Source organism: Crocodylus siamensis, chromosome 12 (genome assembly GCF_052110815.1).
Source record: "Crocodylus siamensis isolate JL-2025a chromosome 12, ASM5211081v1, whole genome shotgun sequence".
Classification (NCBI taxonomy): Eukaryota; Metazoa; Chordata; order Crocodylia; family Crocodylidae; genus Crocodylus; species Crocodylus siamensis.
The window spans coordinates 10839475-10863246 of NC_143406.1; the positions used below are offsets into that span (position 1 = coordinate 10839475).

Genomic DNA, 23772 nt, shown 5'->3' on the forward strand with positions numbered 1-23772 from the left:
TTAATTTAGGAAAAGCAAGCTGATACTTTAATATGCTCTGGACTTATCTAATTGCTTTTTCTTTGTTTAAGCTAATCTGCTGAATGTCTTCTAATTTGACTGGTTGAGACCATACTACTAACATTTTTGAAATGTTGGATTTCCTCTATTGCCTTGCTTAAATAGGGGTGCAGAAACTGGGAGTGCAGAATTACATTAATGTTATTGCACTTAACTGCAAAAATTATATTGGTTTTAATATTATTTTATAATTTTGGTTGTACTTGGTTGCTCTAACTTTGCCCATGCTGGTGTTTTTGTAAAGACAAGTTATCAAAAACAAACAAACTCCAAAACAGTGCAAGGTTCCCTATAAATGCACGTAATGTAACATCTTAAGTGCCAGTCTTGATTAGTGTGAAAGCATTTTACCCATAGCCTCTGAGAGAAGCTGTGCCACAGAACTTCTGCAGTTACCTAGATTGATGCTGTTGGAATCTTTTGAATTGTAGGATTCATTTTTAAGGGCTAAAATGTATTTTTCCTTTTAAATGCTTTTTCAGGTGTTAAGGGGAACATTAAAGTTGTGCCAGTGACAACTGCTTTTATCTTCCCCAAATATTTTTTTAACTTTAAATTATCATCCGCTACAAATGGAACCAGGTTTTTCATCTGAAACCTTAATTAAAATACACTCACCAGAAAAGCCGCTAAATGTTAATTCTTTTTTTTAAGTTTTATTTATTTTATGCATAGTTAACACTTGTTTATAGTCATGTGACTATCGCATAAGAACTAACATAGAAAACACCATTTCAGTGTAAAATTACAAAAAGTTGGCTCAACCACTTGGACTACTATAAAACCTGAAAGCATTTCTAATGCCTGACACATGTCCCGTAAACTCGAAGTTGCTCAAAAATTAGAAGATAATCTGTTAAATGTGGTGGGTGTCAATGCAAAATAGAAACTTTCTCTCTGCTCCCTTTTCCCTTAAGTACTGCAGACTTAAAATGGTTTAAGAATTGTTTACCATAGTATTTTGAATCCATGAAATGTAGTTATACACATTTGTGTATACTCCATATTGATCAGCCACACCACACTCTAGGCCCCAAGACACAATACCACCAATGACCCATTTCTTAGTCTGACTGTCTAAGAAAGCAAATGGTCCCCCACTATCACCCTGACAAGAATCCTTCCCCTCTCCTTCAGCTCCTGCACAAAACATATTTTCTGTTACTATCAGAGGGTTTCCATCTGCAGCTTGCTTGTTTGCATATAGATTTTTACACTTTTGCTGGTCAGTAACTGTTAATTCAGCATACAGTAGGTAATTGGAAGAGAGCCCTTTCTCAGTTTTTCCCCAGCCAGATACAAGTCCCATCTCATCTGTTTTCACCTGAAATCTTGCTTCTCTTCCTGGCAAACAAATGGGTGTGATGTTTGCATTAATTGGGACTTTATGTTTCAGTTTAATCAGTGCAATGTCATTGTTAAAATTGATATCATCATTTTTATAACCTTCATGAACAAAAATTGCTTCTGCCCAGGCTTGCTGGTAATGAACTGAATATTTGTTAAGTAGTCCCATTTTGATGGTCAAGGACAGTGGGTTTCTCTGATCAGCAACAACATGAGCAGCTGTTAAAACCCAGTTGTCTAACAAAAGGGAACCACCCCCTGCTCTTCCTCTTTCATCGGTTAACAGGACCTGCCATGGTAATTCTCCAGGTTTTGCCCTTTTTCCTCCATATATACGTAGCAAAGATGTCACAGTTCGTGTTCCACAAACTGAGAGAAGAGAAATAAGTATGGCAATAAATACCAAGCATTTAAAGATGCAAACTTGTTACTAAACCTACCCTGGTGAATCCACAAAGCAAATTACAATACTTATCCATGGACTTTAAAAGGTGAAATAATTTGCAAAGGGGGCAAGAGTGACTATTTAGGTAATGTTTTCAGTAGACTTCAGCTTTAAATTCCATTAATTCTTATATGTATGATAGGGAATGAAAAATTTGCTTTGAAATAACTGTAGGGAATCTAAAGAGTTGTGCTTAAAAGAATACTTAATGGTTCAATGCATATGACTAAATAATGCAGAATGTTCTTCACAGGAGGACTTCATAGGCTTTTTCAGGCCCTCTTCAAAGTTTTGCAAATCAGTTGTGAGGCTGCCCAAGCATTCACAGTGTTCTGTAATAAAGCTACCGGACAGGGCTTGGATTCACTCAATCCTACTTGGTTAGTATGTTGTCATGTAAACCAGACTAGTGTTCAAATAAGCAAAGAACTCTCAGGTTAAGGATTATGAAGTTTCTGTCTATTTCTCATACCAGCCTTGTGTGCTTCTGAATTGATATATAAAAAACGTACGAATGTAAACAGTCCTAAATCTGGTTTGCATTGCCCTTGGGAAGGGCAGGTTCTCAGCTTTGAGCCCTCATGTTAACAGCGACGGGGAACTTGAGATAAGGCCACAGAGGAGTCTTGAAAAGGATCCAGTGTAAGAGGAGAAGGATACATTTGAGTTGGGAGCTGCAGTGGATCCCAGTTGAACTCTAGATGCTGTGATGTTTAGACCTGTCAGTTTGTCATTCATTTTTCACTGATCTAATGCAAATAAAGTGGGTTACTCATTGCATTTACCTCATCTTGGTAAGTCAACGCAAGGCAAATTATAGCATGTTTTACATTTAATAACAATTGTGCAGGTGTTAATTTTTTGAGGGGTTTTTGTGAAATTGATGTCCATTGAAGGCTGATAGCTAGGGAAAAGTAATTTTGTGGACTTAATATCACTAGGAAAGCTACAGATTGTTTTGATCATTCTTTTAATTGCAACTTAAATAAAAGCTGGTTTCCTTCTGCATGATAAAGAGCTGCCCAATTGCTTGTGATGAATAGTGCTCATATACAAAAGTTTGGTAATAACAATGTTTAAAGACCAGTCATAAGACAACTACTGAATATATTTTCCTAAGGTCAAGTCCTTGTTTATCTATACCAATCAAACTTGATATATCAACTCGCGCATTACCTGGCTCACAGATGGGAAGTGTTTTTTCTCCGTTGGAATTCTTCCAGAATCCATCAGCACTACACTGATACTTACCTGCAATCAGAAAGGCAGAAATTTTAAGAACATACATGCACAATTCCGGTCCTATTTTTGTAGCTAGGCATCTATGAGACATCCATGTATCTGAACATAATGTAAGAATTGCCATTTGCTGTGGTGATTCCACTTTACAAGCTCCTGTGGTCCATCCTGCCCAGCATTCTGTATCACCCAAGGGCAGAGTGGATGTTGAAAGGGAGAGTGCACTGGGTGCAACCGGGGTTTTCCCCCTACTGTTTGTCACAGCCCACAGCATTTAAAGTTTAGGAAGGTCTAATTCAGAGCCTGTACTTCTCCTGTGCTTAAATGTGTCCAGTTCCTTTTTAAAATCTGGCTTAAACCATCAGCTTCCACAACATCTGGTGACAATGAGTTCCACACTCTAATCATGTGCTGTGTGAAAAAGAATTTGTTAGTTTTAAACTTAAGATCTAGTTTCATTTTGTGACCCCTAGTTAACTCTTTAAGTACCAGACTACAGTCATGGGGTCCTACCCTAATTTTGTGTAGTCTTGGATGAAAATTGTCTGTGCATTATCTGTCCCCACCCCTTTATTGAGCGGTGAGAGGGCAGGATCCTTCACAGTTTATGTAGCTTAAGACCAGGGTCTTTGTGCCACAGGAGCTCATGAAGTAGAATCTCCACAGTTGTGATAAGCATCCCCCAGCTGAAGTTAAGGAGATGTATGAAGTGTTAAGTGCCTGAATTAAACCCTGTATAATAAGTGCTGCACCAGAGCTTAGTGCCAGTTTTCCCATAAGTACTTGTGGGAAACAAAAGATTGGGCCTCTAAAAAATGTTTCCCCTTACCGTTACTCTTCTCTTTCATACTGTAGAAAGGGCCCTCACACTTGTACTGGATTTCAGCTTTGTAGGTGGTCACTTCTGGTCTTGTGACGTATGTAACAGTGCCGTTGTCTATGTCCTCAGGTGGGCCACAGTTGACAACTAAACAGTTAACAAATAGGAAAAGAAAAGGGAAAAAAGCCCCTTAATTGGATTAAAGTAAAAAAAAAAAAGCCATGTGAGCAGGAGCTGGTTGGGTGGAAATACTATTAGAATAATTTATTTTCCTCAATAATAGCCTGGCTATTCACAGAAAAATTCCTCGCTACTGTCGTCTCAAAGCAAACTTGTTGCTGTTGCCAGCGGTGACTTTTTAAAAAACCAGAAGTCTAGTGTCTAAATTTTAAATAAAAATACAATTTAATAAGAAAGGGGTCATTTGTACCCAAATAAAAGTATTCCATCCCATGCTTCTACATCGTCTCATACTTCGGAAAATACTCTGTCAGAGAACTAAAAATTAGCATACTGCAAAGATAAAAACTTGTGCCTAATAGTAATATACTTACTGATGCATTTTGCCATCGGCTTATTCCAGGAACCATCCTTTTGACATTCTGCTTTAAAAGATTTCACAACCAGTTCATTCTATAGGGCAGAAAAAGAGGATGTAAAGATCTATTTATTTCTTTAAAAACTGACTCAGTCAACTTCACAGTGTTGCTACTCCCTGAAAAAGAGTCAGACTTAATGTCTACTCACCAGTCTGAAATAAAAATATGCTGTACTAAATAGATTTTATAGGCTCGTGATGCCATTCTCAGATGTCCTTGCCTGTTCTCACGTTGTTGCAGTACCTTAACACTTCTACAGTGGGTACAGTAGTCCCTATGTTACACTCGTACTGTTTTCCAATAAGTAATAACTGTCCTCCTGGACACAAACCCTACCTAGCTGAGGTTTGAGGGCCATGTGAAAGGAGGGAAGCTTAAGTTTCCTGGGAGTTTGAATCTACTTTACATTTGTTTGCTACAGCAGTCTGACCCACTTATGCTTCTCTGGAGTCCTCATCAATGAGAAATGTAACGTTGTAAAGTATGTCAAGAAGAAATGTAGCAGATCTTGCAGTTGATCAGTTTTTGCACAAACCCTCCCTTTATTGTATGTCATGGTGAAGTGAATAGACAAAGCTCTAATATAATTAGTTGTCTTGATTTTGAACATAAACAGAAACAACATGTAACTCGTAACCAGAACAGGTACTAGAGTAATACCAAACATGTAAAAAGAAGGAATAGTTGGCCGTGGTATGTTTTTATACTGCGCATTAAAATAAGAACGCGTCTTACTGGAAGTACATAACAGCAAAACTGTGATCTAAGTATATGCTCCCAACAGGCTTCTGCGTTTGGAATATCATCAGAAGTCCCCTGCTGGGAGCTGAAGTTGAAATGCTGTGAAGCAGTCTAAAATATTTTTTTAGGCAGCAGACACGAAACATTCTAGTTTTAATTTTTCTGCCTTAGTGCTCCGCATATTGCCTCGGTAGGCCAGGCTTTACAGTCTTCTTTTTTATCTCCCAATGCAGCCACCAACAAATTTACAAGTGCAGCAGCCCAAAAGCATCAATAAAACCTGTTTGGGAAAGGACAGTTTTTTGGAAAGGACAACTGAAAGATGATAACTAACATGCACACAATTATGGTTTGGAAAGAAATTGTTTCTGTGTGACAGTGGTTAAAGCAGCCAGCAATCCTACCTACTGTTTACTCCAACAAAGATTTAAGTCCACACGGGAAAGCAGAATATGAGGAGCTTGTGGTTTACCTACTTCCAACAGCACATATCCAGCATCGCAAGACAGATGGTAATAATCCTTCAGAATGTATTGTGCTTGCACTGGTCTGATGTGGCCATTGGGTGGTGCTTTAGGATTAGGGCACAGCGGAGCTGTAGAGGGATGCATGACAAAATATCATATTTCCTTCTGAAATGGAGTCTAATCTTTGTTGGTAACGACCGATAAAAGCTATGCGTCATCTCTCCCCACACACACAGGCATGCACATGCAAAAGTTACTGAGAGCAAAAGGAAACATTGAAGTGAGGCAGGCATAGTAAAACCTTGCTGACATACGCTCGAGTCATCCTCACAGTGTATTTGATTACTCAGATTCAGCCCCATGCTGGAAGACTAGTCAATCTAGAGTTATGCAGTGAAGAGTCTCGTGTAGTCACAAGTTCCTTGCTCTAAACAAGTCCAATGCTTGCTCTGGACAGCCTACACCACCCCAGATGGTTCTGGTGCTGTAGTACCTATTGCTCTGGATACTCCCTGGCAGACTTTTTAAAATTTAATAAAGCTCTGGTGACATGTAAGCATGAAATAGAGCTGCCTGATTGCTGTTGTCCTGCCTCACTGAGGTCTGAGAGTAGCTTGGAGTCAAGTCGTGAGTAGGGGCCTCTTTTCTTTGAAGGGAAATGAATGTCTTAGATGTGTTGGGTGGTGAAATGACAGCTGTGACCAACAACGTGGCACCAGCTATCATCACTAGGCTGCACACTGGCATTCTGGACCTTTATGGTGATGGAAGTGATAGACAGTATCCTGCTCCAAACGTGCAAAGAAGCAATTACTTGAGGTAAAGGAAAGTCTCCATTTAGGACAGATCCTGGGACATGTCATTGACTCTGCCCTGTACAGAAAACACAGGAACCAATTGCTATAATCCTAAACTCCCCATTAAGGCTGCAGAAGGGAAGGTTGTTTGTGTATCAGTAAACTCAATCTCATGGAAGTACCTTTACTACTGAGCTTAGCCAAAAAGCTGACAAGGTGCAAGTGTGGCAAAAATGAATCTGAGCACTAAAAAGAACAACACTGGTTTTAAATATGTGACTAGAAGGGATCCCCTGGATCACAACCCAGTTCCCTGCTACTACAGGTAACTACATTGTCTTTCTGCTTTCATGAACTTACCGAACCACCCTAAAACAACTTACGTTTTTCCCCCACCCCCAATTACTCTTCAGGAGGCCGCTTTAGACCCTCGTTCTGCTGGTGGTCAGAAGCCTCATTACCAGCCTAAATTTACTCCTGGCCAGTACACTCCTATTAGTTTTAGGGCAGACACTGCCCTTTAACTTAACCAACTCTTCTACCTCTCAGGTGCTTTCCCTTCAGGGAATTTAGACAGCAACTGGCTCTCCACCCAGCTTTCAGATGAGCTGCACAAGCCCAGCTCTTTTAATGTCTTCTCTGTTCTCTCCCAGTTCTGGTTTGAATTCTTCCTTCTTGAAAGTAGTGGTCAAACTGGGTAGCAATGCAGATGAGGCCCACCTGCACCTATGCTTTGCGCACTGGCATTTAGATTTCCCTATCTTTACTAGCAGTATCTCATCCTAGGACCACATTTCCCTCAAGACCAACTGACTTTTTCACTGTGCTGTTCCCACCTGCTCTGTATTTGCATCTCCCAACTTTGTGTCATCAGCAAGTTCTTTTTTGCATGTTCCTACATCTTGTGTGAAGATTATTAAAGGAAATGTTAATGAACATAGGTCCCAAGACCAATCCTAGGGTAGCTTTACTAATAACCTCCCTCCTTCAACACCACCCATTATTTTCATTTGAGCTAGTGTCTTACCCACTTTACAAATGTACTACTTCACTTATCCACTTTAAGTGATAACTCTGCCTATGGCCCTGTACCAATGCCTAGTCACGTCATGGAGTCATAGAGCAGTTGGGTGGGAAGGGACTCCACAGATTATCTAGTCCAGTGTTTCTCAACCAGTGGTGGGACACAAAGGTCATGTAGGTGGGACTTCAACTCATTGCCCAATTGAAAAAAATTAAAGTTGTTTGCACTTCAGAGAGATGAATCAACGGATATCTCAAACAGTGGGGTTTTGTTTTTATCATGGTGGGATCAGGGGTTTTTGACAAAAGGGTTGGTGGGACATAAAGGTGCAAGAGATTGAGAACCTCTGATCTAGTCCAACCTGTCTCGGGCAGAGGGATCAGCCCTATCCAAATACACAATACATCTGGGTAGTTTAATTTTGAGTGACCACACTTCCTTTGTCTAGAAAAGCAGTGACCTTCCAAGAACGCTATCCTCTTCACCTGCAGTCTGCCTGTATTTAATCTCATTTTTCATTTACCTCCATGTCTTTAATTATTCTTTCCTTCAATGTGTGCATACTACTGCAGCCAGAGTAATGGGGTCTATACTCACCTACACCACTTCCCCTGCTGTTTTCTATATGGTGCTTCCTGCCAAGCTGATGTAGTTATTAAAAGCCAGTTCTTTAAAAAAAACAAATCTAGCCCCACAAACTTGAGAGGATTAAACAATTTTGGGGTTTGCTTCTGCCTTAGAAGCAGTAAGTTCCTTCTCCATCCCCTCACACCCCATTAGGGATCTTGCCTTTGTGTCTATTCTTACTGAGAATTGAGATAAGGTATTTATTTAAGTTTTGACATCATACCCATGGTATCTTTAATACCAACCCAGTCCTCATTGCATAGCAACACCACTACCCTCCCTGATCTCTCTTGAAATCAACATCAGAAACCTGTCTCCCAAAGAACAACTAGATTTCTGGATGGCAAGAAAGCCCAGTCCTGATAACCCACCTCTTGTAGTGTATTTGATCTTCCATCCAGTGTGGTCTCCTGAGATATCAGTGGTGAAAGTAATATCGACAGCGTTGCTTCCCGTCTCAATTTTCGGAGGCAAAGTTTGTCCACAGAACGGGCCGTACTGCTTTTTTGGCGTTTTAATCTGAAACAATGAGACAACTCGAGCACCTCTGCCTAACCTATCCTTAGTCAAGGAACTTATCCTTTTGCCTTGAGGACAATGGCAGCTAGCCAGGGACTGCTCAGGCTGCTAACTGTGGATCTCTTCAGCAAATTGTAGCTCTTCTGCCTAATGGCAAGTCAGGACAATCATTTTATATAGAGAAATTTACATCAAAGCATCTCAAAGTGCTTCAGAGATTAGCCCGGGGGTGGGGGGGGGGCATTATGGCCATTTTATAGATGTGCAAACTGAGGTACCAAGAGCTTAAGTGTTGTGCATGACATGATGCCATATGTAATGGACAGAAGGTGGGATCCAGTCCTACCACCTCACTGTCTGAAAGCTGGGAAGGAAGGGGGTGCCTCCTTTCTTGTTTGAACTTCCCAAGCAAGAAAAATACCCAAGAGTGGGAGGGCGGGGAAGCTACAATTTGAGGGGAAAAAGCTGGCCCAGCAGTGGAGCCCAACTGACCTTAAGGGCATCGTAGGGACACAATGCCTCTGGGTGCGCTTCCACATTAAACGTTTCCACAAATGCCAGGATGATCATGAAGCCTTCTTCCACCCGGATACTGTAGCTGCAGGAGGAGAGTTTGGGATAAGCCTTGGGATAGTTGGGGCTGGTGATTTCTCCAGATCTCTTGGTGAAGGACTGGCTTTGACACTGAGCTAGAAGGCAAAAAAGCATAAAAGAAAGATCACGATAACTAGTCAGCAGTTTTACATCAGGGATGCTGCCCAGAGGCAGGGAGTGCAGGGAGCAGGAGAAGCAGCCAGGCCCTTAGTGGTCAAGTCACTGCAGAATTAAGATGAAATGATAACAGGACGTAAGGCCACCATGCAAGCAGCTGGGAGGGAGCATCTGAGAAGTCCTGGCAAATACTAAAGCACTAGTTCACAGTGCCCAGGCTGTAAATGCTTCTAATCAAAACTACCTGTCCCTCATTTCCAGAGGCTTCAGACTGCATCTCATTCTCTGCCTTGACTGTAGCCAGAAATTTCCAATGTGATTTTATTCTCTGTGAAAAGCCAGCTCTGCCTCTTACTGACACAATTGAAGCCACAATGTTCCCTGCTGAAGAACGGCAGAGAGGAACATCCACAAGTGCCTAGAAGATCTTTGCTTTTTGATGGCATGATTGCTGTGAAGCAGTGCTTTGATCAGCTGGGTACAAAGGCTTTACGATGGGCTATGAGAGCAGCTTCCTTTACTGATGGACTGGCTGGTAACGGTTCCAAAAATTTCCATGCCACTATAATGCTAAATTAATTGTAAAAAGAAAACTGGCTGGCTTTGGGACATATGCACCCTACAAATCCCTATCAAGTAATATGCCATCATCCACTCATTAAATGTAGGTGATCCCCAGGAGGCCATGTTGTCCATGTAGATGGAAACTGCTCAGGGCAAGGATGTGTGCCGCATCCTAACACCCACTTCAGCAACTCTTGGATTTCCTGCTTTCAAATTCGAGTCTCCTCTTCTTTAGGAGGGTAAAACCTGCTTTAATTTAACTCTTAGATATACAACATTTTAATCTTTTGGTATAGGAAGTGCTGACTCTGGTTGAGGTGCAAGAACTTTGGGCTAAAGTCTTTTATTTTTCCTACTGTTTTGCTCCCAGCGCAGTGGGGCTAACCATACAAATAATGATGCACTTGGGCCTTGCAAACAGTTCTTTTAGAGAGCTGTGACCTCCTCTAGCCAGTTGACACCACTCCTCTCCATCACCCTTCTCTTGAGCAACCACTTTCTACAGAAACCCCTCGATCCTCCCCAGGGTATTCAGGCATCAAGGGCATTTCCTACTGCAAATCCCATAAGTGCCTAACTTGGTACCCAAACATCAGAGATAAAAATGCAGATCAGAGGAATCCACTGCTAAAAAAAAACCAAAAAAAAACCCTGCTCCTGAAGCTGAACTTGGGACCTCCCCTGCCTGCAGACTGAACTTGCTTTCACTCTAAGGATTGATGGTACAGAAAGCTCAACTGACTTGTCAGGAGTTTGTCAGCTGACTCTGGACCTAACCTTGCAGCTCTGCTCTTTTTTTCTTAATTTAGAGATGTGTTAAGTTTTCTGTTGCAAGTGCAAAATAATCATTGAGTTGTGTTACAGGTAGACATCAATCTCTTCTTTCCATTCCATACTCATGAAGAATAATTGGCAATGCTTTTATTGTGCAAGTGAGTACCTCATTTTTTTTCCAACTCAGTGGATGTCACTATAACTCCATAGTTTCTGCCTCCGTGTCCTGCAGCATCTGCTGATTATGGGAGAGCAAACAAGTGTCCTCTGTGCAATTATTCTTCTCCCAAGCCACTGATGGGGCTGCTGAAAATATTGATTTGAAAACTTTGCCTTCATCACTTTGCCTTCTGGTACTTGGTAGAAAATAGCCCTGCAAGCACCCTCTCTTCTATTCATTATAGAGACAGACCAGAAATCAAACCCTGTTTAATACAGAACTTTGAACTGCTGAATGGACCAAGTAAGTTAGTGGAAAATTGGTTTCTCTCTTACAAACTACAATTCTTTCATGTAACAAAATGAATGGGCCTGATCTTAGTCCATGCAAGAGTGATCCAAAAGCAAGCCTAAAGCAGGTAGGAACCAAGATACAAGTGCCTGGGGAAAGGCACAGTGTGCATTTTAAGGTTTATTCCTTCAATTCATCCCTTTGCAAGTAGCTGCCATGCACAACCCCTATGTCAGGCACCTTGCCTGGGGTTAGGAAAGAATGTCTTCACAGAAGTGTGATGCTTCAAAACCGCTTATGGATTTATGCCTTCTTCTGAAGTACCAGGTGCTGACCACTGGCAGAGACAGGCGAGTGGGTGAGAGGAACTTAGTCTGGTACTTCCCTGAGCCTGACAGGTGCTGGGCATGTCTACACATGCAGTTAGCACCCCTGAATAAACTCGGTTGCAGTTTGTGCTGGAGTTTATTGCTCCAGGGCATGCCATTTGCATATGCACCTAGGACAGGGGCGGGCAATTATTTTGGGCGAAGGGCCGCTTACCAAGTTTTGGCAAGCTGTCGAGGGCCGCATTCTCCTCTCTGGTGCTAGGCAGGGGCTTCTTGTTGGGGGTGGAGTGGGGCTGGGCAGGCCTTGCTGCTAGGTCCTGCCACTAGCTCCTGTCATCTTTGACAGGCAGCCAGGAACAAATAAATACTAAATTTTCTAAATTTTTTAGGGGCCCCACAGGCCATGTTTTGCCCACCCCTGGTCTAGGACCACAGCACATTGAGCTGACCCTCTGGGTCAGCCTACCAGCCTGGGGGTGCTCCGACTTGGCTCAATGTGCAGCAGAGGGGCTGGCTCTGGCATGAGGGTGCTCCGGTGTGGGGCTAGCTGGCAGGCAGCCCCCTGCACTAAAGCACCCTTGTGCCACAGCCAGCCCTGTCACCATTTACATGCGTGTTGCAGTGGAGTAAACTCCACTGTAGGATAGTAATTGTGCCTGGCAATACTATCCTATGGTGAAGTTAATTGGTTTGCTCTGTCCTGATAGCACCACATGTGTAGATAAATGCCAATGTTTTACTGCAGAGCTAATCAGGTAACTCCACAGTAAATGTCTCGTGTAGATGCATCCACTGAGGTTTTACCTGCCCCTAGCACTGATGTGGAGCAGTGCTGTGGGGCTTGGACAGGCTCTTCTGTGCCTGGATAACACCTAGGACAAGAAGTCCGTATGTGGGACCCTTGTGTGCTATCACAGCACAAATAATACAAACAGGACAATGCTGATATCTCACTGACGCTGAAAATGGAGTTTTCATCTGAGCCTTCACCTTGTTTTGAAGGACCCAGGGAGGGGAAAGATGGAAGATGACTAGGTCCTGAATCAGTGTCCACTGAAACTCATTTCTCCAGGGGATTGGGGAGTCAGGGGATGTTGTGTGATGCTGAGAGACAATCCCAGCAGAGGGGAATAAGCCCCCTGGAGTCATGGCCACAAACAGCAGCCAAAACCAGCTGAGCAGACAGGAGGAGGTGCCTCGTGCTAGATCTAAGGGATTTGCTGCTTGAAGATGAAACACTTCAGAACCTGCCCTACTTTCCTGTGCAATATCTCCTGAATGTGGCCACAGGGAGCTGCCTTTGGCAGGGCTATATTTTTATTTCACAAGTCTGCAAGCAAGGAGCTCATAAACTAGCCAGCCCAAAAGAGGATTGAATCATTTTCAACCCACTCGCAGCAGTAATCCTGTCCCTGGGCTTCTCAGACAGGGTTTTAGAGCTGCCCAGAGAGTGCTCAATTATACTTATCCCATATTTTTATTAGAATCACAGCGAGACATTTGCCAAAGACCTAAACTCTGAGAAACGAGCCCCTCTAAACTTGTGAGTTCATTGGCACTGGCTCATTAGGTTTCTAACAAAAAGTGGATTGTAAATCATGCCAGCGAGTCACCCCGGTGCCTCCAGCTGGTCCCAGCGTGGCTGCCTGCAACACATCTTCAAGGCAAGACAGCACATATCCCGACAGGGTCCTGGTGACCACCCTGCCACTGTGGCTCTTGTCCCTGGAGTGTCCCAGTGCTTCGCACACAGTAACTGGCTTCACCCTTGCAACCCGCACAGTCAAGTAGCACGGCCCTATCAGCCCACGTTACAGACTGAGAACAGAGGTGCACAGGTGCCAGAGACTTACCCCAGGTTGCACAGGACATCGGTTGCTGGGCCAGGGCCAAACCCAGGCCTCTTGGGTCAATCTCATGCTGACTCTCAGGAGGAATGATTTCAGTGCAGGAACTAGCTGAATGCAGGACAGCAGTGTGGGGCAGAGATGGAGCTCCCATTGCCAAGAGCCTCTACTCCCTTGTTTTTGCTGGCTTTGTGAGCTTGTTGAGCTCTTTAAAGCCTGGTTTGATCTGTGGGTGGCTTTTCCACCTGCCTCTCCACCTCTATTAGTTAATATCCCACTTGCAAATGCTTTCTGCATTAAAATAGTGTCTAGGAGCCCTAGTCAAGATCCCGGATCCCTGTGTGCTAGGTACTGCTAGCACACAGACGGAGAGCGGGTGCCTGCTCCAAAGAGTTGACAGTCCAAGAGAAGGGGCAAGAGATGAATGGCTGGGGGAGTGGGGCTGGGGAAGGATGCAGGGAAGCAGCCAGACAACACTAGTCGGAGTGACCAGCAATGGTATTAAACAGAGAACAGAGCCTGGATCCTGTGCCCAGGGAAGGCTCTGCTGGGATGAACTTAACTAACTCTCAAGTCATCCTGCAACAGGAGAGGAAGGTATGGATGAGTGTTGTGAGGATGTCAGGAAAAATCATGGCACCAGTACTACGTAGGAAGAGGGAGCTGGGCACAGACTGGAGCCACTTTTATTTAAATCCACCTGGAAAAGGTCACCTCTTCATGCTGCTGCTTCAAGTGGCAGATGCTGCTCCTCAAGAAGGGAAACTCCGTCCTGGAGCTGCTTTGCTTAGTTACTGCTTTGCTTCCCAGAGCAGCTGAAGCCCGGAGACTTTCCAGAGGACCCAACAGGACAAGCCATGAGCACAGGGTTGGGCAATCACCATGTCAGGGTCCAGAGAGAGATCAAACTTTTCCCAAGCATGAGTATGCCCAGAACTGAGGCTCTTGGCTTTGTCCATCACAGAGAAGAGGCTTGGTGTTTTAGCACGGGCACAGAGCTGAAGTCACCCAGTGATGCAAAGTGCGGGGTAGGGTGGCTTGTATCCCGTTCTAGTTTAAGTGTTTGGCTTGATCAGCCCAGCAACTGAAGCAGCGCACTAAAAACAAGAGGCAGCTTCTCTCCGGCTTGTGTTGGAGCCCAAGGCACCTCTCAGGGGTGCGCTCGGTCACCAGCCTCTGCCTCATCTGCCTTTCCTTTTCCTTAGTAACACGAGGAGCAACGCAAACACACAAACAAAAACATGGGCCTTGAGGCTGCAGCCGGCTTTGGACAGGAAAGGCCATTTTATTGTCTGCAGGCAATGGCCTGAAAGGAAGGAAACTCAGACGTGCGCAAAGGAGCCGAGACCCAGCATGTGTGACATGCAGCCGGTGGCAGGTCAGGAAGGAGGGTGAGCCAGCTCTTCCCCGCATGTCTGTCTTGATCTCTGCTTAAGCAGCAGCAAGTTAATTATCTCAAGCTGGAAGATAAAGGAGAAGAAACAAATAGGCAAGAAAGGCTTGTCAATCTCAGCCTGCTAAGATGGAAGCCCAAATCACAGGGGCCAGTGTGGTTCCAACAGGCCTGTCCTCCGGAGCCCAGTCAGAGGCTGCGCTGGCCTCAAAGCGCGTTTCCGAAGCAAGATGGGGGATATGTTTTAAAGGCAGAGCCAAACCCACCGACCCCTTGTGCTACACACACTGGCAGGAGGAGATGGGGCTGGGCAGCAAGCAAGAGTTCCCAGTGCACTGCAGTTTGTGGAGCACAGCTCCCGAATAAGACCCGAGGGATCCCGAAGTTTGGGAGTGGTTGCACTAGAGGGGGGTGGAACAGTCACCCCAAAGCCATGCAGGAGTGTCAGAGTTCAAAGGCTCCAGACAGGAGTAGGACTTGCAGGCCATGCCTACATCTAGGGAGCACTGAGCATCCCCAGGTCCTCCCAGGTGCAGGATCCAGCCCCAGCCTGATGAAGCCCCTCAGCTACGATGAATCTGGCTTCTGTCCTATGTTGGCTCACAGCATGTTGCAGGCAGAGCAAGCCCCGAAGTGCTGATCGCTGCACTGATGCAGACAGACACTTGCTCCTTGTCATGACCCTTCTCCCAGCAGCACATGCAGAGCAGCGGAGGTGGCTGGGGGCCTGCAGCCCAGCCCTGTGGAAGGGACGTCCATGCATGGCCTCTCATGCATCTGCAGCTGGATTCAGGTGGCTGGTGTCACAAGCACAGAAGCTCTGGTGTCCGTGCTGTGACAGGCAGGCGGAAGCAGGTCAACACTGCCTCCATCTGAGCTGGGGATCGGCTCGTGCTCAGCCTCCTTGATTGCAGCTCCTCAGTGGGGCTAAAACAGTGGGTCTGCACCTCAGCATTTACAGGACATTGGTGTGGGCTGCTGGAGTCTGGAGCCTGCAGGATCCAGCTGGGGCAGCAGAAAGAGGGCTTCCTTCCTCCATCCTGTGCCCAGACCCTGGAGGAGCAGTCCCAGGGGGCAACTGCACACCCAATCACTGGTCTGTCATTGGAGCCTGCCCACCACAGGGTCAGTGGGCAAATGCCTGGAAACTAGACTGAAGCCCCCAGAGCCTCCAGATAATGCCTTTCCCCCTGCCCAAGCACAACTTCCTCTGCATTGCATGGGCTGCAATTGGGCCTTGGGATGCTCTAGACTTGGACTTCACTGGGTGCCCAAGCCAGGGCAGGGAGGGGAGCAGACTCACCTGTGCATGTCCTCTTGTCCTTATGGAGGGCATAGCCCACCCTGCAGCTGCAGTAGTAGCCACCCAGGTAGTTATGGCAGTAGTGGTCACACAGCGGCTCCCCATCCACCAGCAGTTTGCACTCATCCATATCTAACAGAGTTAAATACGCCAGAATCAGTCAACTGCACTGAGCTGGGGCAGGCGGGGCAGGGCCTAACACCGAGGGTCCTCTGCAGGAGGTAGCAAGGTGAAAGCTATGAAGCAGGGCAAGAAGAGAAAGAAGATGCTTCTGGGTGTTAGCTGGAAACTTCCTAAAGTCTGCTTGTGTCTGTCCAAGCCAGCTCCTACCCTCTGCTGAGAACCTCATCAGTAGCACCCCGAGCCCTCCTCTCCCTCGCCCTGCACAGGGCACAGGCCTGTCCCTCCTCCAGGCCTCAAGGCCACCTGCCAGAGGGTGTGCGAGGCCAGGAGGGGCACTGCCCCAGTGCAGTTGTTTTCTCCCTAGCCAGGGTTGGCTCTCACCTTCAGCAGCGTAGAAGGCCTCAAAGCCCGTGAACTGCTTCTCATTGGAGTAGTCAGAGCGGAAAGTAACGGTGAGAGTGTTGTCGACAGAGTGGTATGTCTTGTTGCCCGGAGCCTCCTCTGTGTCTGTGCTCACCTGCCCACACAGCTTGGCCACCAGCTGTCCTCCAGCGCTCAGCTGCAAGGGGGCACAGAAGAGCCAGTCACACCGACACATTTGTACAGCCCCCCTCTACCTCCCAACTTGGTGGGAAAAGGATCAGGTCCATGAGCAGCATTCGGTCTCTGTCCCTGGGGAACACCCCAACCTAGCGTCATGTGCCCAGCCCCACTCCTGCCTGCCTCTGCACAGGGGCTGAAGATCCCTGGAGAGGAAGGGGAAGGCAGACAGACCCTTCCAGGATGCCAGGAAGAGCAGTTTTCCTTGTGGCCAGGGCTCCATGAGGATGTGCTGAAGCAGGGTCTGGCCACATGCCCTCTAGCTCTATGCTCATGCCAGCTGGCTGCGTGCCCCTGGCTGAGTGGAGGCTGCCGGTGTCCTTCTCCTGGCAGACTTTCCATCAGCAGGAGCTCCCCGCTACCAGCTCAGCCAAACCTGAGGAGAGCACTGAATCTATCATAATTATGGGGAGAGGGAAAGCGTGAGTGTGCGCACACATGTATGTATTCAAGGTGCGGTTAAATACAAGGTAGAGGGAGATCAGGATACAAACTGCTCAAGTGCTTGCAGAGGGTGCAGAGCTGACAACACTCTGACAGATTGCACAATTAGGGACTCCTGATCAGCCTCTGGGCAGCAATTTCCTCCTACCCCGAGGGCTGTTTTTTCTCTTTTTCCCTTAAACAAACACCACCTCCTCCCCACCCCTCCATTCCTACTCAACGTAGGCAGGCCATGTTGGGTCACCAAGCCCTGCCCTGTTTGCCGTGGTGGGTTCTGTTCCTATTCGCTTCACCCTTTGGTCCCAAGTCAGACTCTCTGGACGCCCGTGCTATGGCCGGGCACAGCCCATAAAAGCAGACTAAACACACACTGAACTTTGACCGTACAGAATAGCCCCTTTCAGCTGGGCCCTTCCCTTCTCTCCTTCCCTGTGCCCAAACCTGGGCAACATTTGCTGGTGGCATAATCCCCAGTTACTCCAGCTGCCTGCCCATTTAGTCGCATGTTCCAGCACCACTAGGCCTGTTTTGGACTGGCATCGCCCAGTGCCGGCTCATGCACAGAAGCACTTGTGAGGGAAGCACCTGGTCATCCTGCCCTGCCCAGTGCTGATACAAAGACGCACTGAAAAGCAGGACAACTTTCCTTGCATCTGGCCAGCTCTCAGCAGGGAACCAGACGGCCCAGTGCAGCTGGACCCGTACAGTTGTAGGACTGTGTATGCCCTGCCTGCCCCTAAGAACAAGTGGCTGGACAGCTGGTGTTGTGCCCAGCACAAGAGCTCTGCTGGCACCTGCTCTGCCCCTTTTCTTTGGCTTCTCTGCCCAAGCTAACCTCATCAGCTGTCTGGAGCAGGGACCATCGTTATATTGCTTCCTGACTCAGGACCCAGGAGATGCTACTGCAAACACTGATGCCACTGTATTGGTACTTCAGCAAGGCAAGAAGTCCAGGCCAAACCCCAGAAATCCTCCCAATCTGCTGGGTTCAAGCCAAATCTGGCAGTACTTCCCCCATGCTTTTTTTTTTTTTTTTTGTTTCCCCACTCAAGCCAGTGACATCCTCCCAGCAAGCTCTGTGCCAAGGCACACAAATGCCCTGAGGCTGCCCTTTGGGCTCAGTCTCACTTTTGGCCCACGGCCCATTGGCATAGCTCTCCTGGGGCAGAACCGTTGTTGAGAAGAGGTCCAAGAGAGTCCGAAAGGACAGTTCTCTGCCAGCAAGCGCTGCTTGGATGAAGTCAGTGCCTTGATGTAACCATGTTTCAGCAAAAATAAGTGCGTTGCTTCATTCAGCTGTGCTGAACAGCTTTGTGTAAAGCACCTGGCCACACTTTTCTCTTGGCAAGATAGTCATCAAATGAATCTTGCCTCAGAAGCCATCGATATCATTATTTCAATGAAGCCATCAGATAAGGTTGGTTTATTATTTCTGGAAGGAAGTTTTCCCCACCATTGGGGAATTTCAGTATCTGGGCTTGGCATCCTAACGTGGGATGAAAGGATCTCACAGCCAGACCTTCCCTCCGAAGATTAATTTAGTCTCAACCAGCTGCAGGATTTTCCAAAGCAGCCACTAACCTACCTCACAGTCCAAAGAGTGTATGACAGTGTGTCCCTTATAAACCTGAGCCAGGAAGTCACAAGAAGATTGGAGCAGAAGACAAATGGCCTGGTATTGACCCTGCAAGGCCAGCCTTTGCAAATGGAGCTGATTTTGACACACAGCACCAGTATATGCCTCTCAGACTGAGATGATGCAAAGAACTCCAGCTACCTAACCACACATGACCAGGCAGAAATGCCCACTCAATCCCATATTGTAGGTCCACTGCCCGGACATACATGCACCCAATGACATACGTGCCACATGTGCCTATGCAGGGCCTACATGCACCCATCTACTGACGTGGACAAACACAGAGCTCTATGGAGCATACTCCCAAGCACCCTTGACACCCTGGAGACTCCACATACCTTGACATAGTCATATTCACACAGGTAGGACAGCTCCAAGTTGAAGTAGGTGAAGTAGAGGCGGATGGTGTAGCCCTTGGGGACGGTGATGTCCCAGGTCCTCTCCTTGTTGTTGGGGTACACGTTGGGGAAGTCAGGGGAGGCAAACTGCCCGTACATCTTCTGCAACAGGATGCTGCGACCCATCCCATGGCAGAGGGCAGCCAAGAGAAGGTACAGCCTGCCCCAAAATGAACACAGCCATGGGGAGAGGGTCAGTGCAAGCTCAGAGATTGCGCCCGCTCCATTCTGCGGGCACTGGTCAAGATCCCAAATCCTACTTAACTTTGGGGTAAAACAGCAGCAAGTGCCAGCGTTGCTACCATAACTGCATTAGAATCAGGCTGCCCGGCTTTGCACCGCGAAGTCCAAGAGGGACCTCTGCAATAGCACTCACCTCATGGCTCCACCGAGGTCCGAGCGTCCTGCCTGAGCCTGCTCTGCTCTGAGCCCTAAGGCTGTGGCTTCGCCCAGTGTATTTGCTTGCGGGTGCTGGGGGAGGGGGCGTCCCACTGGCTCTGCCGCGTTTGTCCGGCTGTTGGACTCTGATCCTTATTGGCCTTTCGCCCTCAGTGTCCGAGTTCTGGGAACTGCCGTGACTGGAGCAGGCCCACATTTCCAGGCTTTGGACCAGCACAGAGCGAACAAACGTGCTGATGGAGTTAGAGCATTGCAGTCCCCACCTAGGTAGAGCAGGAGCAATGGGCCTGGCGTTCATGCAGGCAGCCTGGGGCCGAGGAGGAGAAGGTGGGGGCAGGTACAGGGTGGTTCAGGAAGCCGTGCGCTCCAGAGGCAATTGGGTGTTTAGCAATCCCTTTCCCCTGCGGGGAAGCTAACACAGCTGCTTTGTTCCTGTTGCACAATGTGCAAGTTACGGGAGTCCTGGGCTCCTCTCCTAGCCCTTGCAGGAAGGTGATGAGAAGTCACCAAGGGGCCCACGGGTCTGTGCTGACCCACTCAGCAGCTGCCTGCATGGAGGAGGACCCGAAAACGCTCTTCTGAGCCGAGGACACCAGCTTTCACCGCCAGCCCACCCAGAAAACTGGGGAACGCAGAGCAACACTGGCCTCAATGGGGTAATGCAGCCTTTCAGCTCCCAGCTGCTGCTTCAAATCCAGCCCAAGTCTATCATGGCTGGAAGCAGTTCCAGTGTTTTATGTGAACCTGTGTGGGGTGGGCACTTGCTACACTGCCAGCCAGCTGGAGCATGGGGGCCGCTATGACAGAGGACCTGCGCTTGTGAACAACTCAGCAGTGCAATAATCTGGTGGTCCTAGGCAGCGTGGGACACCAAGCCACCGAAGGAGAGGGGAAAAGGGAAAAAGATAGAGTCGGCAACGCGAAGGGATGCTGGGAGGCTGGTCTAGGCGGTCTGAGCTACAGTGGGGCAGGCTTCCTCCTCCAGCAATGGCATCGTGGTACAGGAAACCAGGGCTAAGGTAGTGTTAGGGGATGAAGCCGGCAGCAAGACAGCAGGGGCATGCCCCCATGCCCACCATTAACTGTGGGAGACAGGGTGGAGGGGAGCTCTCCAAGCATAACCCTACAGCAACTAGCACCTTGGAGTCCAGTGCACGGGCAGGCCTGCCCCTCCTGCTGCCCAAGGCTCACCCTGCAAACCACAAGCAGAACGATGCATTTACAAGCAGCCAGTAGCCATGACAGCAAGAGTGACAGCAAAGGACCATGATGGACAGGAGCCCCCACCAGAGCCCACTCCTCACTGCAAAATCCTGCTGCACCCACACATCAGAGACTGCTCACAAGTGACAAGCTCCTCTGGGAAATCAGTGCCGGGCAAACCGAGCTGCTGGCTCTTCGCTCTGTGACACCATGCCTGTGCTCTCAGCTAGGCGTGTGTATAGGTATGCACGCGAGGATGGCAGTGCCTCGGGGCAAGGAAGCTGCCCTAAATACAAACAAGCAAGCCTAGAGCCCACGGGAGGTTGCAAGGTTCACCCCTCCGGGGTTTTTGGAGAAACAAGGCTACAGGCAGGAGCTGGGGAAGCCACTTGAGACCTCAGACCCCTGGGGTGTAGTGCTGTCCTGTGATAAAGGGAAGTTTTCTCCTGAATTTCACCAGAATGAGGATTTTGCCGGTTCCCTTTCCATTTCGTAACACCAGGCATCTGCAAGCCCAGCTGAACAGCACCATGCTGAAAGACTCGGGCCCTACATAAGATCTCCCAGCCTATCTCCATCTCCACCCAGGCCCAAGCAGGTCCTCCTAGCAGCTTCCAGGCCGAAGCCCCCTCACAGAGGGATGCAGCTATTTGCCTCCTGTCGAGCTACTGGCCAACTTGAGGAAGCTTTGGATTTATTTAATGTGTCATGGACTGGTTGTGAAATCTGCCCTACTGTCTTCTTGCTCCTTCTTAAAGGGGCCAGGTATTCAGAGCACAAACTCTCAGCTTGGGACCTGGGAGCACACAGTGCTGTGGGAACAAGCTATGCTGTGCCAGAGGCAAGACAGCCCTCTTGAAATCGCTTGGCGGCTTCTTCTCCAACCTTCAAAACTCAGAGCATGAACGGCCGCTCCAGATCAGGCAGGGCCTGCAGCCCGGTGGTTCGCCGCCCAAGCCTGGACAGGACTGGGGGCTTCAGTGGACAGCGGGGACGTGCTGCAAATTTTGCCATAACCTACCTACTCAGAGGGGCATGTTCTCAGCACGTGGCAGTGCCTGGAAACATGTGGCTTTACAACCCTTGCTGGCTCCTAGGATTAAAATAAAAATAAATGAATCCATTTCAGTTGGCTGCGGCTGTTCCTGCATCCCAGCACGCCCAACAGCAGCTTGCTGTGCTTCCCAAAGACACGGCTCCCAGGCAGCCTCTGCCTTCCCCAGGAGCCAGCTGTCTCTGCGTAGCAGAGATACGGCTTTGATGCTTGCTGTACCTTGGCTAAATCTGATCCCTTCCACGTGGGGGTAGAGGGGAGGATGTGCTGCAGGGGAAGGAGGGGAGGTGTGGAGTTGTATTTCCTCGTTACAAATCAAACAGCGTGACTGACATCAAGAGACAGGAACACGGATAGGGCAGGAAAGGGAGGGGGAAGGAAGAAGAGCTACACCACTGCAAAGCAGAAAAAAAAGCCATCTTGCACCAGGGTGAGATGAGCAGGCGAGGAACGCCGATGCTCAGAGGTGCTGTTGCTCTCTCTGGGTAGCATTAGGCCTCCCGCTCCCCTTATGGGTCACTCTCTCTCTCGCTGCCACTAGCACAGAGCGCTCTCAGGCACGCCAGCTGTTGTGCGCCCACCAGCCTGCCCTCCAATCCCACAGACTAGCCAATTGCCTGCAAGGGCTCAGCCTTTATCCCCAAGGTGCCCAGCATCCTGGACCCAGGGTGCCTCTAAAGATAGACTCATGTGCTGGGATGAGGAGCGCACCCGACGTCCCTGTGCCTGCAGTACAGTGGGACCGTACCCCACAAGGCTGGGGCTCACTTGTGCAGGACTCAGCGCTGTCTTGGGCAAGTGGCCTGAGTCTGTAGGATGAATCCCCAGGAACTAAGAGCCATTGCCGACCTCCCTACCTCGTCTTCTGAGCACAAAGCTTTGGCTCTGCTTTTTCCAATGCGCGCACACACACTTTAAAAGAAATCCAAGGCAAATCTCTGCGCTGAAGACTCTTCTCGTGGGAGAGGATCCGAGACATTAGTCACACCGCTTAGTCACACCTCTTACCCACAGCTGAGAGGCGCTCAGAAAAAAGGGCCGAGGAAATCCTAAGGACCAACAGAAAGTAGAGTCTCTCTCTCTTCTCACCTCGCTCCCACCCTGTTTCTGCTGGCCTCTCTCAAAGATTGAGATTGCACATGTAACCGTCATCTCCCATCGCTCACGTCCTTGGTACCTGCAGTGTGTCTGCTACACTGGCAACGTGTCCGACTGTGAAAGAGGCTTAGTTACAGCTCAAGATACAGTTGGATACAGACTTCAGAGTGAAGGGACTGTGCATGTCACAGCTCCAGCCCAGCCCACTTGCTCAAAGCCCAAGGAGAAGCTCGTTCAGTCAGACATCCAGGACAACCTGGAACTGGTATGGAGAGGCCGCGGGCCACGACCAGGGTCTCTGCAAGGGCCAGCATAGCTGTACGCTTGACAGCAGAGAAGATGAAGACTAGAAGACAACTGCCTTAGGAAAGGGAGCAGCTCAGCAGTTCCTCTCTACGCCAACCTCACTCAGCTCAGTGATGCACTGGCCTGAACTTGATGCAGCCTTGTCCCGCAAGCAACCTGCCCAAGCCAGTCTGAGCCTCCGCTGCACCGGGAGTGGGCACCAGGGGAGCGCGGAGGGACAGAGGGGCCAGCTGGTAGGTGGCCGGGATCACGCACACAGCAGAGATGAGCATCAAGTGCAAGACTCCTGAGCAGTGCCATCTCTCTCAGCTTACTCTGTGCCCCGATGACATCTGGGGGATGCGAGAGAAGCAGCTTAGCAATGGGGTTCACATCCCACCCTCACCTGCCTCTTCGATGCAGCTCTGCCCGAGAGCCAATCTATGCCCATCCGTGGCCTTATCTGCTGGAG

At 48.2% G+C, this 23772-nt stretch overlaps 1 protein-coding gene across 2 annotated transcripts; it reads right to left on the reverse strand.

Moving 5' to 3' along the window:
• On the reverse strand, window positions 1–19903 carry MASP2 (MBL associated serine protease 2). Of its 2 annotated transcripts, none has more exons than XM_090023706.1 (11): window positions 19638–19903; window positions 19202–19421; window positions 16562–16739; window positions 16058–16189; window positions 9178–9374; window positions 8538–8685; window positions 5728–5846; window positions 4466–4544; window positions 3921–4058; window positions 3029–3103; window positions 1–1776 (listed from the first exon to the last, which is right to left on the reverse strand). In XM_090023706.1, the coding sequence occupies exons 1-11, from the start codon at window positions 19640–19642 to the stop codon at window positions 998–1000; spliced, it is 2070 nt and encodes a 689-aa protein (XP_089879832.1). In that variant the 5' UTR covers window positions 19643–19903; the 3' UTR covers window positions 1–997. The 2 variants fall into 2 exon arrangements, with proteins under 2 accessions (XP_089879832.1, XP_089879833.1); XM_090023707.1 differs by having other exon boundaries at window positions 1681–2601; window positions 19638–19889.
• Window positions 19904–23772: the final 3869 nt, after the last annotated feature.